At 42.2% G+C, this 14,866-nt stretch overlaps 1 protein-coding gene across 1 annotated transcript in view; it reads left to right on the top strand.

The window, feature by feature from the left end:
* LOC142587922 (glycogen phosphorylase-like) overlaps positions 1-14,866 on the top strand; it is a 48,382-nt gene that overhangs the window by 4,452 nt on the left and 29,064 nt on the right. The window contains exons 2-7 of the mRNA XM_075699296.1: positions 4,579-4,680; positions 9,370-9,552; positions 10,241-10,372; positions 10,823-10,934; positions 11,571-11,653; positions 13,799-14,035. Of these exons, the coding sequence (XP_075555411.1) occupies positions 4,579-4,680; positions 9,370-9,552; positions 10,241-10,372; positions 10,823-10,934; positions 11,571-11,653; positions 13,799-14,035 (849 nt within the window). The remainder of the gene's footprint in view (positions 1-4,578; positions 4,681-9,369; positions 9,553-10,240; positions 10,373-10,822; positions 10,935-11,570; positions 11,654-13,798; positions 14,036-14,866) is intronic.

Below are 14,866 nucleotides of genomic sequence, written 5' to 3'. Positions count from 1 at the left end.
AGCACGGCTCCCCAATTTCAGAAATGTGCATTAAGGCTTTAAGGAAAACCAACACAGACATATCAGAATCGCCCTTTAGTTTGCTTCTGGCATGAGCATTACATCTTGTATTGCTATTTCCTATCGTATCTGCTGCATACATATAACGAACTATTTTAAGCTTCTATGAGTATGGACAGCAGGAAATGGTGATAAAGAAGCATTAATAGGACGAGGACAGCACTGGATTAAGAACTTCATTTAATTTTTTTGATGAGCATTTAAGAATTGCATAAGTCAGTTGTTCCTTCAGGCAGGCTTCACTCTAGACTTACACAGTGTTTCTGTTAACATTCCATTGGTGCATTTACCAGCAAAATGGATATTCTATTTAACCAGTGTAACATAGACTGAAGAAAACAATAAAATTTTGCTCATCCTACCATTCTTGAACAAAAATTTTTTTTTCAAATAAAATCATCTATTAGTCCATTTTCCTTGTCCACTTTGAGTTTCTCTGTCTGTTTCCAGTCTGTCAGCTGTACTCATAGAATTGTGAACCAGGTAGACCAGCTTCAACTTCTTTTTGACAGTCGGCCAGATGTGGAAGGAAATGGCTTTTAAAAAATTGAGCACTGTACAAGTTCTTCATTCTTTCCTGTTTTTCACGTACCGAAGATAGTTCGTTCCTAGGTGACATTTCTGGCTTAAGGACAGCCACAAAGAAGCCCTTTTGAAGGCTTAGACATGGTTGTCACAAACGGTCTACGAGTGTTTTCTTTCAAAGCCTTTCGTTTTTCTATCTTGTAAGTGCTCGGTGACAGCAGTCAAGAACCCAAACTCTAGTTGTTGTTTTGGCTGAGCTGGGAAAGGCAAGTAATGGCATAGGAACGATGCCAGGAAAATGACAGATGTGATTTGTGTGTCCTTTAACTTGAGCATGCACTGTTCGCTTCCTGATCATAAAGCTGAAGAGAGTTTGGCTCAACCTCGTGTTCACAGGACATATTTTCTTTTACACTGATAGCTGCTACGGGCTTACTCCTGCCGCTTGTGCCAATGTCTGTCACAATAATCCCAAAATGTTTTGTGAGAAGTTTATAAAAAAATTTGAAAGTACCTGGACTCGCTTCAAATTTCAGTCCCTAGTGTAGGCAGTCAGAGCTTTTAGCTCTGTCACTCAAACGATGCCATGGCAGAGAAAATTGCTTCACCTGGAGGGTGCTGTTACACCGCTTGCTACTATGACTGTCTGGTGCTATGCTCTGCAGCTTACCAATAAACCAGCACCAAGGTGAAAGAACTTAAATGTGGCCAGTGGTAAAATGTCAAAGGCAGGATAAGAAAGAAGAGGAAGAAATAGCTGTGGCGCTTCACTTCACCACCGGGGGGTGAATGTTCCACAATGAACGAATCTTTTTTCTTCTTCCTCCCAACACAATGCTGTGCACATCTGCGAATTTTTACTCTGCTACTGCACAAAACTTCGCAAGACCTTCTGCACCTAATACCGCACCTCTGCTGATGCTACAACAAAAAAGGATAATTTACCTGGACAAGCTATGATTTGCTGACGTCATGCTGAAAGAATGTAAACAAACCCAGCAGTAAGAAGCTAAAGGGTATCGAAGAGAACGAAGAAGCTGTGCGTACACTTTTTCACCACTAGGGAGTACTATTTCATGGGCACATATCGTCTACATAGAAGTAGGGATGTGACGGCTGGGGAAAAGCTTTCCCCCCTCTTTCTTATTTCTTTATTTTTTTTTGCCACAGCATAAAAATCGGGGAAAAAGGGGAGGCAAGGGTCCATTTTATCTAATAAAATTGAGTGCAGCATTGAAGCAAATTATGTGAACATTAAATTAGTGCCACTTTGTTGGTACAAAATTTAGGCAGCATATAATTTTATTCAGTTTGAGTGACATTTCTGATAGTGGTAGTGTGTTGCATCTCCATTGTGTGCTAAGGCAACATTAAGGAGACTACTAATAATGAGCTAATTCATAATGATCCAGAAAAAATAGGCTTTGAAAACTTCTCAGACACCTTGCTTTGTCTGTCGATGAATGTCCGAGTCCTTACGCAGATCAGAATTCATTCTTAAAGGAATACTGAGAGGAAGCAATACACCATTACTAATTCCTTCTCATCTCCTCTTAGAGATGTCACCTCCAGCATCCCCCAGGGTAGTGTTTTGGGTCCCTTGTTATTTTTAATTTGCATTAATGATCTGCCAGCGGGTATCTGCTCTAACATGTGACTTTTTGTAGATTATTATGTAACCCACCAAAAAATCTCTTCTTCAGCTGATCATCTTGCTCTCCAACAGGACCTGTATCTCATAACTAATTGGTGCTTACGCTAGCAAATGTCTCTTATAACAATAAATGAACTAATGACCTTCACCTCCAAGAAATCAGCTTCAGCACTTAACTACACTCTTAATAACTGTCACATAGCACGTACAACGTCTTACAAGTACCTTGGCGTGCATCTTTCACCCAAACTTTCTCGGACAACTCCTAGATAAAACCACAGCACAGGCATCATGCCCCCTTGGCTACCTTAAACAAAACCTTCATGATGCTCCTACTTCAAAAATATTTAACATTTGTCTGTCCTCGACTTGCATACGTGTTATCAATTTGGTCACCACATTAAACCCGTCTAATCAACGCTCTTGAACGTGTACAAAATCGTGCCGTGCATTTCATCGCCAAAGACTACAGCTGTTATTCCAATATAACTAATATTAAATCTTCTGTCTTTATCCTCCTTAGAATCATGCAGAAAGATTGCTCTAATCTGTTTATTTCATAAAATAACAAACCATCAGCACCAAACTGCCCTCCCTCTCTGCCGACAGTTACAAACGTCTCGCCGCCTACACAACTGCTCCTTCAAACGTATGTTTGGGCACACAAACGCCTTCAATTCATCAGCGTTACCACTAGTAATTTAAGTATGGAATAGTCTCCCTGATAATGTTGTCCACATTCATGACCTTGTTAAGTTAGTTTCATCATGAAGTAACCGACATTTTTGGAAGAACCAGTTGCTTTCATTAATTTTCTCTTAATTATGGACACGCTTCTCGCTAACTCTTGTATTTAGTAATGTCAAGAGATGTATCATTACGTTACTTTTGTCAAATTTAATGCTGTTAAAGGATGTACCCTTTACATTGTGCATGTCCCCATTCATTCCAATAGTGTATATTGCGTTCCGCTAACTATTATGTCACATCACCTCATTTTATGTACCTTAGTATAAGTCTCGCATACTAGTTATCTCTTCTTTGTAATGCTTCCACTTATGAAGATATACTGTATAATCCCTCCTCTCTCACAATACTCCTGCTGGAGCCTGTGAGGTTTTTGAATGAATAAATAAATGAATAAATAAACAAATACATACATTTTTGTTTTATTTGTTTATTCAACAGCTTCCAAAACAGTAATTACACTATACACCACCAATTGCTCGAGAACACAGCAAATATGGGAATAAAGGTGATCATAAAACCAGCATCTGAATGGAAAAACATTGATCAATGCCAGCAGTACACAGCTAAGCCACTATTATGCTCATTTCTGAATAAAATATAGCTTTAGCTTGTCCATAAATTTATTGCCAATTACATAATTATGACGAGATAAACCTGAGCTGCAACAATAGTGGTGCTATCTTGTTTTTTGTTCAACCAGAGTGCATGAAACTGTTATTGCAATCAAAGGCTATCTGCTTCTTAGCTGTTAGTATTGAGGCGGCAGCAACAACATAATCATTAAAGTAGAGTGGCTGTTTTTTTTTTTCTTTTTGGTAAGAATGGCGTGAAACATAAAAAGACGTTTCTGACACTTTGTAGTTGAACAAAGTGCTGATAAGTGGACCGGCACTACTGCTGCAGTCCTTGTCTGCAGTGTTTTCGTGTTATGTAAACTGCATTACTAAAAGCTCTCACAAAGTCAGTGAACCAATGCATCGTGTATGCTAAAATTTTGGACAGGGGTGAAATAACGTGTTCTGTTCAATACCGCATATGGACATGCATTACTTACTTAATCAAGAATTGGGAATATGCAACGCCAGAGAAAAAGGATAAATTTTCTCTGCTGTAGACCTGTGTCTTGTTTCTGCGAGACAGTGTCCATAATTTTTGTCCCAAGAGTGGGCAGGGGGTGCCACCATTCCTTTCACGGAGACTGCTTCTACGGTCCTACACTGTTGTAGATGGCATGTACAATTTGTTTTATGGGAGACTGACAAGTATACTGCACCTAAACTTGGTATTAAACAAAATGCACCACAAAATGGTAATACCTCTTCTAAAGCTTGAGGGGAATGAGCCAACAGTTTATCGTGAAGTGTTATTTACAGCCAGCTGCACCCAATTCCGTTACTTAATAAAAATTTGTGAGTCCACCATGTTTTCAGCTTTCTTTCCACACACACATGCACATGCTTACGCATATGCATATTCCCTTGGCTGCCTTACTGATGCATCATTCAGAAGCCTTTGACTGTGTTGTGTGAGTGGTGAACCTGCCGAGGTGTAGTGCTAATGCGTGTCTAATTTGGTGTGTTTTTTTTCAGCGGGTGTACTACCTCTCTTTGGAGTACTACATGGGCCGTTCTCTCACCAACACCATGGTGAACCTCGGCATCCAGAATGCCTGTGATGAGGCCCTCTACCAGGTGCGTAGAGAAACGGCGACTCCGCAGCTTTTCCCACGCTGGCTAGAAAGCAAAGCGTTTCCAGCGCTACAACCCAGGGGCAGCCCTTCTTTCTTATGTCCTGCTTCGTTTCTTGGTTTGAACATGATTTACCTTTCATGTTTGGTTTGTGGTAAAAGTACTGACCGCTTGTGTTCAAGGTGTGGGCACTGGTCTAATTGAAGGTCAACTGCAACTAAATTTTGGACCTGTGTAAGAAGCCTAATTTCTGATAATGCAGACACAGAATGTTTCATACAAAATTTTGTAATATGAATGGATCCATCACAGAAGTTTCAATAAAGCATGTTTTTAACGCCAAAACTCTGAAGAAAAACAAAAGGCCAGTGTCATTGGTGGCCAGAAATGGCTAGAGCCCAAAACGCCAAGAGCCATCATCAGCCTGGTTGCGAGATCAGCATGTGTTCGTGATTCTGGGACAGCTGTCATATATACCACTTACTTATAACCGACTTAGCCAAAGTGAAATTTCATTGCTATAGGCCTTTAAATTGCACAGCTGTGTGAAAGGAACGTTCTCCAACTACCATGCATAGACGGCAACATTAAAAATGTACTCTAAAGAACAGCACTAAATGATTTTAGCCGAGCGAGTTATTCCCTTGAGCCGCCATTTGCATTTACATTGCAGAAATTAGGGGATAAATAATATAGTAGCATACCAGTGTGGTGTCAAAAACATTAACACTGTCACATGTTTGGCCTGTTTCAAGGCTGAAAAGCTCACCAGGCCGAGTCTTCATTCCTTTTAGAATGGTGCAACTCTTGTTTATTGATAAGCAATTACCTAGCCCCAAGCAAACACTGTTATGTAGTTTGTGACACGGTGGGAAGCTAGTGTGGGAACTTCAAGTTGGCATCTTCACAAGTCTTCTAATTGTTTTTTTTTATTTTTCTAGTTTAATAGGCCTCTTTTCATTGTAAGAGTGGCCTTTATGGCAATGTGAAATTGTAATTTAGCAATCCAGATTAACCCAAAATGTTACTTTAATTGTAGTGTGTACAACCGTCTTGCTGCTTTGCAACTACCTGAATGCCATGAAGCTACCCTGTGTTTGCAGTGCTTCCATAGGAAGCTTTACCTTAAATGCTCCCATTCAAATGTACATGGGAACGAATGATGTTTGTTGCATTTAAAAGAGGAACATAAAAAATCTACCGTATGCAGTGAGCAGATTTTTCATCAAGGCCTTTTATGATAGGACAGATATTTTTCAGAAAATTGGTGAAAAATGAAAGTAAAGTGTCAAGGTTCGCAACTCCATAGCTTCACAACAAACACTTATTGCAGTACCGTGAACTACATATCAGTTAGTGCACATGAAGTGGCTAAAATTGATGCTTCCACAGCTCTGAAATGACCACTAATTTACGCATAGCAAATTATGTTGGTAGTATGGTTTCACAAGCCTTGTAAGCTATCACATTTCACTGCTTCATCCTCTCTAATAAATACAGTTTACAGAATAGCGATACGTTTTGGTGCAAAATATCAAAAGTGTGAACTTTTTGCTTCTTTCATTTCTTAAATTGCAAACTTTCGGCGATTGCAACAGTAGGTAGAGGACTTTGCTTTCTCTCTTAAATGCAAATAATTTATTTTAAATAGGTTCAGCACTTCTACATGAACTATCGTGCTTTTCACATTGTAGTGTTTCGAAAGGGAAATCAGATTAAAGCTTTCTCTTAAAATTAAAATATTCTTTTTAGCTGAAGAGGCTGCGCTTTAACAGCAGTGAGACAATGAACGTCTCATGTGCATGTTAATGCGTGCTACACGCAATTTTTTTTATGCACTTCACACCTCCTAGGTTGGTTGTTGTTGGCCTGAGTGATAGGAGGATGGGAGACCCTCTCATACGAACTGATAATGGGCAGTTTGACCTTCGTGGGCTCTCGAGGTATAAACAGGCCCTTTCTCTGGCATGCTCCAAGCCAAGAGCAGGGCACACTTACAGCTGCATTGATAAGGTTCAGGGACTCGGGATAAGCTTTCTGGAAAGATGCGTAGGGATGTGATGCGTGCTGCTCCACATGCAAAGCAGTGTCAAGATTGATGACCCCTGCTGCGAGGAGGCAGCAGTTAATGTAATCTCAATCTCCGTTTCTTTTTGCTGAATTGGCAGGGTCAGGCACTCGTAAAGATTTAGCCAGGTTTGAGTTGGCAAATGAGCCTCAAAATCAGCAAAACTTTTATTAGGAAAGCCTCATACTGATAGGAAACACATGTCAGCAGTTGGGGTAGTTGTTGAGTACGTAGACTTCTTCGCACCTTTTGCTTGGCAGGGTTGTAACTGGGTTCATACAATTTACAACCTCTTCCAGGCATGAAGTTCTGCTTGTAGGTTCAAGGCTCTGTGAGGAGGGCTAAATGGTAGACATTTTTATTCAAACCCTCATTTTCCAGTTGTCACTAGTACTTATGACTAACTGGCTCTGCTTTCTAAGTGCGGTTGGGTTGCATTACTTTGTGTTTCTAGGAATCACAAATATTTTTGTTCAAAGTAACCCAACATTAAAGAAACACAATGTAGGATGCATGAACCCTCGTTTCCTTAAATTTAGGTACACATTAAATCACCCCCATAGCACAGTTTCAGAACAGTAAATGGCATAACTTAATGTTTTTTTCATCAATCATGAATACAAGACCAGGTCATCGGCATACTATTCTAGTGGGTGCCCAATATTGTATTAGTCCAAGCATGATAAGTGAGCATATTTAACCGGTCCGCACCTCGTGAATGTCTTTTCATCAGCTGTTAATGGCTGAATTTCCCTACTTCTGGGCAGCCAAAAAGCTAAATTAAGATGGTGGGGATACTTGAATTGGAGTAGCTTCCAAATGCAGCAGAATGGCATTAGGCCAATGAAAATCAGGTGATTTCATTTAATTAAACAGTATTTAAAATTAGCAGAGCTTGAATTGAATTGAAAGCAGGCACACTGCCCTCCTAAACCTGATCTTCTGCCTATTCCCCTCCCACCTCAACCCCTTAACTTGCTCCGAGCCTGTAAAACTTTTCTCCGGCAGGACACACGTGCTCTTATCCCACCGTGTGTCCGCTCCCTCCCCCTTCACCTTACTAGGGCGGAGGAAGTTGTGCTTAGGAGGCTTCGGGCCGGGGTGGCCCTTACACCGGCTGTTATCTCAAGGTGGAACTGTTCGCATTTACCACTGGGTGCTACGTGTCCATACTGCTCCGTTCCTGTGATGGAAGCAGATGCATACCACCTAATATGGACATGTACCGGCTTAAAATCGGAACGCTCGCGTCTCCTGCTGCAAGCCTGCCTCCGCTACAGTGTGACAACCAGCTATGACCGCTGGATACATGACAACAGATTCCACAAAACACTGCTTCAATTCATACAAAACACAGGCCTCACAGCACACATATAATACACATATATGCACCAAGAATTATGCCTTAAGGGCAAGTCTTTATCGCAATAAAAAGAAAGAATTATTGCAAGTTTACCATGTTTACCACGAAATATAAATATACATCCATGAATGCTGTCTCTTGATGCAGGAGCTCAGCAAAACAAAGCATTTATTTAGGTGCTTCTGCCGCAGTCTAGAGTTGTGCATTTCTGTGTTGGCTACAGTGTCAGTGGTTGGAATCTGAAAAAAAAACAAATAAATTCACTGTCATGGTGAGGGGAAGAGGGTCTTACTCTGGTGGCTGCTGCATATGGTGCAGCCGCACGGGCCGTACCTTGAAAGCGATCTGCAATGCACACAGAGTGCACTGAATGCTAATGGCTTCGTGGGCGCTGTGTTCTCGCCACTTAGTTCTCGTTGAAGCAAGAGGCAGCATGAAGGTCAATTCACTCGCTGCTGCTGCCGCGCTTCCTCACTGCAGCATTGCAACAGCGAGTGTAAAGTCATCGAGGGGGATGTGTTCATGTTTGCTTGTGTGCATGTGACACCATGCTTGTCAATTTCGTTAGTAAGCGAATGTTTACCAAGTTTATACGGCCGATAAAATTACTATCCTTACGTTTTACATCATATACTAATTTGCTATTGCAATCAATGCTTCTCCTTTTGGACAAAACTATGACTTTTTCGTATACTGTATTTTTGTTTAACTGTTTTGGAAGGTTAAAGGGCTTCCAGAGATGCGGAGATTATTGACTGAAAACGATGAGCCAATTGGATGCACCGTCAACGCTATATTGGCCGAGCAATGGCAGTATTCTGCCTTCTGCTGCTGGCATGAACATTGTGCCCATGCACACTATACATCACACTAGAGTTCCTGCTGAGCTGCTGTGTGTATGCTCTGGTCTGACCAGGGAACATCAGGCTAACACAATTTAATATATCGCATGCGTCATTGAGGTGCGATGCCTGCAATGCCACTGACAGTGCTCATCATGCCAGCGTTATGCATTGCGAGACGCCCGGTAGCTGCCAGGGTGCTGTTCCTATTGCCCAGCAAGAGTTGCCTTGTATGCTACGTCATGCCAACATGTAGCACCTGCATATAGCTGGAACGCTGTCCGAGCAGTTCAAGTGCCACGCTGAACTTCACTCTTGCTGTCAATGCTTCGCCTTTTTGGTGAAACTGCCAACGTTTTTTTTTTTTGCACACACTTGTGTTGACCACAACTTGGAGCCTTCTACGTTGGTCTGCGCAGATGGGTCTGGACATCGAGGAACTGGAGGAACTCGAGGAGGATGCCGGTTTGGGCAATGGCGGCCTGGGTCGGCTGGCGGCCTGCTTCCTCGATTCCATGGCCACACTAGGCCTGGCAGCCTACGGATACGGCATCCGCTACGAGTATGGTATCTTCACGCAGAAGATCACCAATGGCGAGCAGGTGGGTGTGTTGGCGATCAGAGTAATGTCGGCTTGAATACTATGCTGGCAGTATATGTACACATGCGTATGTACAGAGAGATGAAGATGAGATGTACAGAAGATGAGATAATTAAATGATTTCCTCTTTATTGCTTTTGAAAAATACTCAAGGTACAATTAGGCGAGTATTATGCAAATTAGACTTAACTTAGCCAAAACAGCCCAATGATTGACTGCAATGGAAGATTAGAAGTGCATGATCCAAGGTGCTCATAACTGTTTCCAGAAATGAAAAGTAGGTGCCACTAAATTTTGCAGCATACTGAATTAAGGCCGATTTCACACGGAAAATCAAAACTGAAGTGCCAAAGAGAACCACTCTTATGTGCTCATTAGATGCCCAAGAATGATGTGCTGCTTGCGCATCCCCGTCAGGCGAACATGAAGCAAGCGAGGTAGTGGCACGATACCTGTATCTACATGACAGGTGGCTATATTTTCCTATGCCCCTTCATATTTTTCATATTTCATATATCTAGCCTCCATAACAGTGCCTGCCATGTATGAAATTGGAGTATAGTTGGGAGCGGATGTTTGTTTGTCCCCTTGGTTGTCTTTTCTGCACTAAATCTAGTCACGCAGCCCCTCTATACACTTATTTCATTGTAGTCATTGCTGTTGCGTGCGACCTGCTTCCTGTGTTACAGACTGAGGTGCCAGACGACTGGCTTCGCTTTGGCAACCCGTGGGAGAAAGCTCGCCCAGAGTACATGATTCCTGTCAACTTTTACGGCCGTGTGGAGAAGACCGACAAGGGCTTCAAATGGGTCGACGCACAGGTCAGTGGCTGCACATTCTGCGTCTAGTCCTGCAGAGGCCTCCGTTGACTCTGACACTCACGTTTGACACACATTGCTTTAAAGGTATACTGTAAAGGCCAAGTTGGCTAAGCAAATGCCAGCTTGAAAAATAACACTTTTGGGATACTAGATCGAAACATTAGCCTTACCATGATCAATACTGTATACTACTTTTGGTAAGTCTCTACCCGTCCTTCTGTTTTGCATCTTGTCTTGTTTGCCAAGCCTCCTCTGATGGCAAGGGCATGCTTGCACTGAGAAATTCTATGTATAGAGCAGCCCGGAATCAATTCGGTGCCAATTGGTTCCAGACATTTCTGCCTTATTGGCTGAAGTGCTGCACCATGTGATCTTTCAAGCACCTTGGTCATATTTAGAGACATTTAGCATAAAACCGTTAAATGTTCCTGATTACACCTGAATTTTCAGGTTGTGTTTGCCATGCCCTACGACAACCCCATTCCCGGGTTCCGCAACAACGTTGTCAACACCATGCGCTTGTGGTCATGCAAGTCGCCCATCAACTTCAACCTTCGCTTCTGTAAGTGTGTTGTGTGGTAATCTTTTCGTGGTTCATGATAATGTGAGTGAGTGTGGTTCCTATTGTTGGTCTACAGAGTCTCTCAGCCTGAACAACTCAACCCACCTGAATTATCAGCAGTAAGATCTGTAATGTAGGCTGCCATTAATGAGTCTTATCCTCCAGATTACCTTGAAGCTGTACTGAGTAAAAAAAACACAGTACCAGAATGTTGTTGTATAACCAAAATTTGGTTCGTGGAAATAAATTGGGTGTAAAGATCAACATACCTAACATTAGAGGTCAGCACTGAGCTGTGGTTTGGCAAGATCTGAAAGAATATCTGTAGTCCTTTTCTTTAATCATATATAGATTGCAGTGTTATACCATGGTATGCAGCAGCAGCATAGTTGTGGTTGCAGCCTGATTGCAGTTTTCGCTATTCTGAGGGAAATGAAGACCGGACAAAAGGCGTCAAAATTTTCTCAGCAATGCACAATTCATACCATCAAGCATCACATTATTATTCAATGAGGGCTTTGTGAAGGGTGTGTTGCATTGTCCTTTGAGCCACAGAATGCTTTGTGTTGTCAGTCCTTGTCTGCACATTTGGATGTGGCGGCACTTTAAACGAGTGTTGTGCCTGAATCTGTGCAGTCAACAACGGTGACTACATTCAGGCTGTCCTCGACAGGAACCTTGCAGAGAACATCTCCAGGGTGCTCTACCCCAATGACAATGTGAGTCTAGTGTCACCCAATCTTGTTACAAATAAATGCTTCTCTCTCTCTCTCTCTCTCTAGTGAAACTTGCTGGTTTAGTTTGCACTTTGAAGCCATAGGAGATAGGCATGAAACCGAATACAGTCACATGCATTAACACACACGCACATACATCCTCACGCATGGACATGCACATGCATACTTACACATGGACACACACGCGCATGCACATAGACACTCTTTCACTAGCAAATGACATTCTTGGGCATGTTTGTGTGGTTTACTAAGCATGGTTTTTTGGCGCTAGGTGGGACATGCAAAAGGAAAATGTGTGTGTGTCATTCCTTTTGTATGTCCCATCTAGGCCCAAAAACCGTGTCTAGGGGTACAAGAATCAGGTGATGCTAAACCAGGGTAAGGTGGTGTAGGCAGAGTTGAGGCAACTCAGCAGCAGATAATATTGACAAAAGACAAGGTCTTGCAGGTTAGGCCTGTCTTTCCTCTTAAACAACAAACCACACGGTGTACTAATACACCCTGGAAGACCTTGTTTTCCTTCAATGTCAACCGCTGTTGACTGGCATTATATTTTTATTTTCCAAGGCTTAACGTTTCTTTTCCTTTCGGCACAGACACCCAGTAGCCAAATTTAATTGTTATAACCTATAATGAGGCATGCCAACATTGTAGTAAGCAGTTTATTTTACCACAAAACAGACAAAATTTCAGTGTCATGGCTGCTCATTATTATTATACCCGGTATTGTTATAAGTGGGTTCGACTGTACATGTGAAAGGCATAAGTACTCTTACTAGGCAAGCACTGAACCGATTCGAATAAAGTTAGCTGCATTTGGGAGAGAGGGCCGAATTCTACTGACTGTATGAAGCAGGATTTTGATTTAGGACCTTCAGTATGTTTATGTTGTCTAAAATTTTTAAGTTAAAAACAATTGCAACGCTAAGTTTACGAATACATAACTTAGCACACGAAAACAGAAGTCTCCATTTTTGTAAACTGCATCTGTTCGAGCATCTCAAACAGACGAATGTGACAAATTGGTTTATCACAATAAATGAAATTGTTTCAGAGCTGATGAGGGTTTTGCAAAAGTCTCGTTTGCTTATTACTGGCACATTTCAGAGTGGTTTATAATAAATCAGTTTTGTCTGTTTTAGATGCATCAGTATGTGCAGTTTATTGAATTGTGCTATGATGTGTTATTGTAGATTTAAAGTGATAAACTTCATTCTCTGTCTTTCTTCTGTTTCTTTTTTGTAAAAATCTTTCTAAAATTAATGACCTGAACAAAAATTTACTCCTACAGTTCGCAGCCTTTAACTTGTTTTAAATTCAACAAACCTAATCGAATTCGGTGAAGTCAACGCCGAGCAAGACACTTTTTCTGTTCCCAATTGTTCCCTGTTTCAAGGCTTCCTCCTAAACGAATACTGACAAGCAAATTTTTTGTCCCGACATTGTCTTTTTTTGGGTAGCCGCCGACTCCATAAACACCATACAAAGCCTGAACTCCTTGAGAGCCCCACACATAATTGTGGGACCTATGGGAAAAAGGAGACCATTCACGTTGCCAGAAGTAGAGGCGGTGGTCATGCAGCATCGAAAATTGGAGAGCGTGCTGGTCAGCCCAAGGTGGTGGCCGTGACAGTGACCGTGTTGCTGTAAGCTGCCGAATTGACCCATTTACCGGTGCGCTTGTCTTGCAACCTGCTCACACCTCTTGTTCTTGTCCAGTCGAGTGTTGAATGGACTTGGCTTTTGGCATTATGTCCATTAGTGTGCACATGCCTACACTTTGGCAACATCAATAGCTTCCTTATTCACATTCAAAGCCGTGATGCACTTGGTGTGCATGTTGAAGTGTTCTCATTAAAAGAAAGTCACGTAATTAATTTTTTGCTGCACTCTCAAGTAATTGAGACTTTGTGCAATGATTACTGGGTTGACAGCTATCTAATAAACTAGCTAAAAACGAGTCAAATTTTCTGCAAGTTCTTTCAATGAACTCCAATGAACTCCACCTGTCAGTTGTACTGGGGCATTAAAGTCTGTCGTGTTGTTTTAATGTTCGCTCAAAGAATTCGGTGAAGCTGTATTTCATCGTATTTCAATCTGTGAACCTCTTGCCTCTGCCTTCCCCAGGTGTTCGAGGGCAAGGAGCTTCGTCTGAAGCAGGAGTACTTCATGGTCGCGGCGACGCTGCAGGACATCCTTCGCCGTTACAAATCTTCCAAGTTTGGTCAGACAGACGCGGTGCGCACCCACCTGGACCAGTTCCCGGACAAGGTGGCCATCCAACTCAACGACACACACCCGGCGCTTGCCATTCCGGAGCTCATCCGCATCTTCGTGGACATCGAGGGCCTCGATTTCGGCAAGGTAATTTCTTTTGAAGTGTGATAACAAATCTTTTAGAAGGACAAGAGGTTCAACTAGTTGGTAGAGATTAGAAAAAAGATTGCCGTGGTTGAATGCGGGTAAACCAAGTTTGTCGAGCGATAGCATGGTTTTGCTCGCTTTGGGAAAGGGCACAGACGCTGCTCGGTGCCGTCAGCAACTACCGCATTTACGATTGCAGCACAAGACAACACACAGATGTTGCTCGACACGGCAGCAGCAGCAAGCAAATTGACCTTCGTGCTATGTCTTGCTTCAACGCAAACTAAGCAACGCTTAGTTTGCGTTATGCAATTACGCTTTCTCGTAATAGCTTTCATTGATTACGAAAAAGCGTTTGATTCGGACGAAACCTCAGCAGTCATGGAGGCACTACGGAATCGGGGTGTAGACGAGCCGTATGTAAAAATACTGAAAGATATCTATAGCGGCTCCACAGCCACCGTAGTCCTCCACAAAGAAAGCAACAAAATCCCAATAAAGAAAGGCGTCAGGCAGGGAGATACGATCTCTCCAATGCTATTCACAGCATGTTTACGGGAGGTATTCAGAGACCTGGATTGGGAAGAATTGGGGATAAGAGTTAATGGAGAATACCTTAGTAACTTGCAATTCACTGATGATATTGCCTTGCTTAGTAACTCAGGGGACCAATTGCAATGCATGCTCACTGACCTGGAGAGGCAAAGCAGAAGGGTGGGTCTGAAAATTAATCTGCAGAAAACTAATGTTTAATAGTCTTGGAAGAAAACAGCAGTTTACGATAGGTGGCAAGGCACTGGAAGTGGTTAGGGAATACATCTACTTAGGGCA

Source organism: Dermacentor variabilis, chromosome 7 (genome assembly GCF_050947875.1).
Source record: "Dermacentor variabilis isolate Ectoservices chromosome 7, ASM5094787v1, whole genome shotgun sequence".
Taxonomy (NCBI): Eukaryota; Metazoa; Arthropoda; class Arachnida; order Ixodida; family Ixodidae; genus Dermacentor; species Dermacentor variabilis.
The sequence above is the reverse complement of the archived record's forward strand: the minus strand, read 5'-3'. Positions and strand labels throughout refer to the sequence as shown.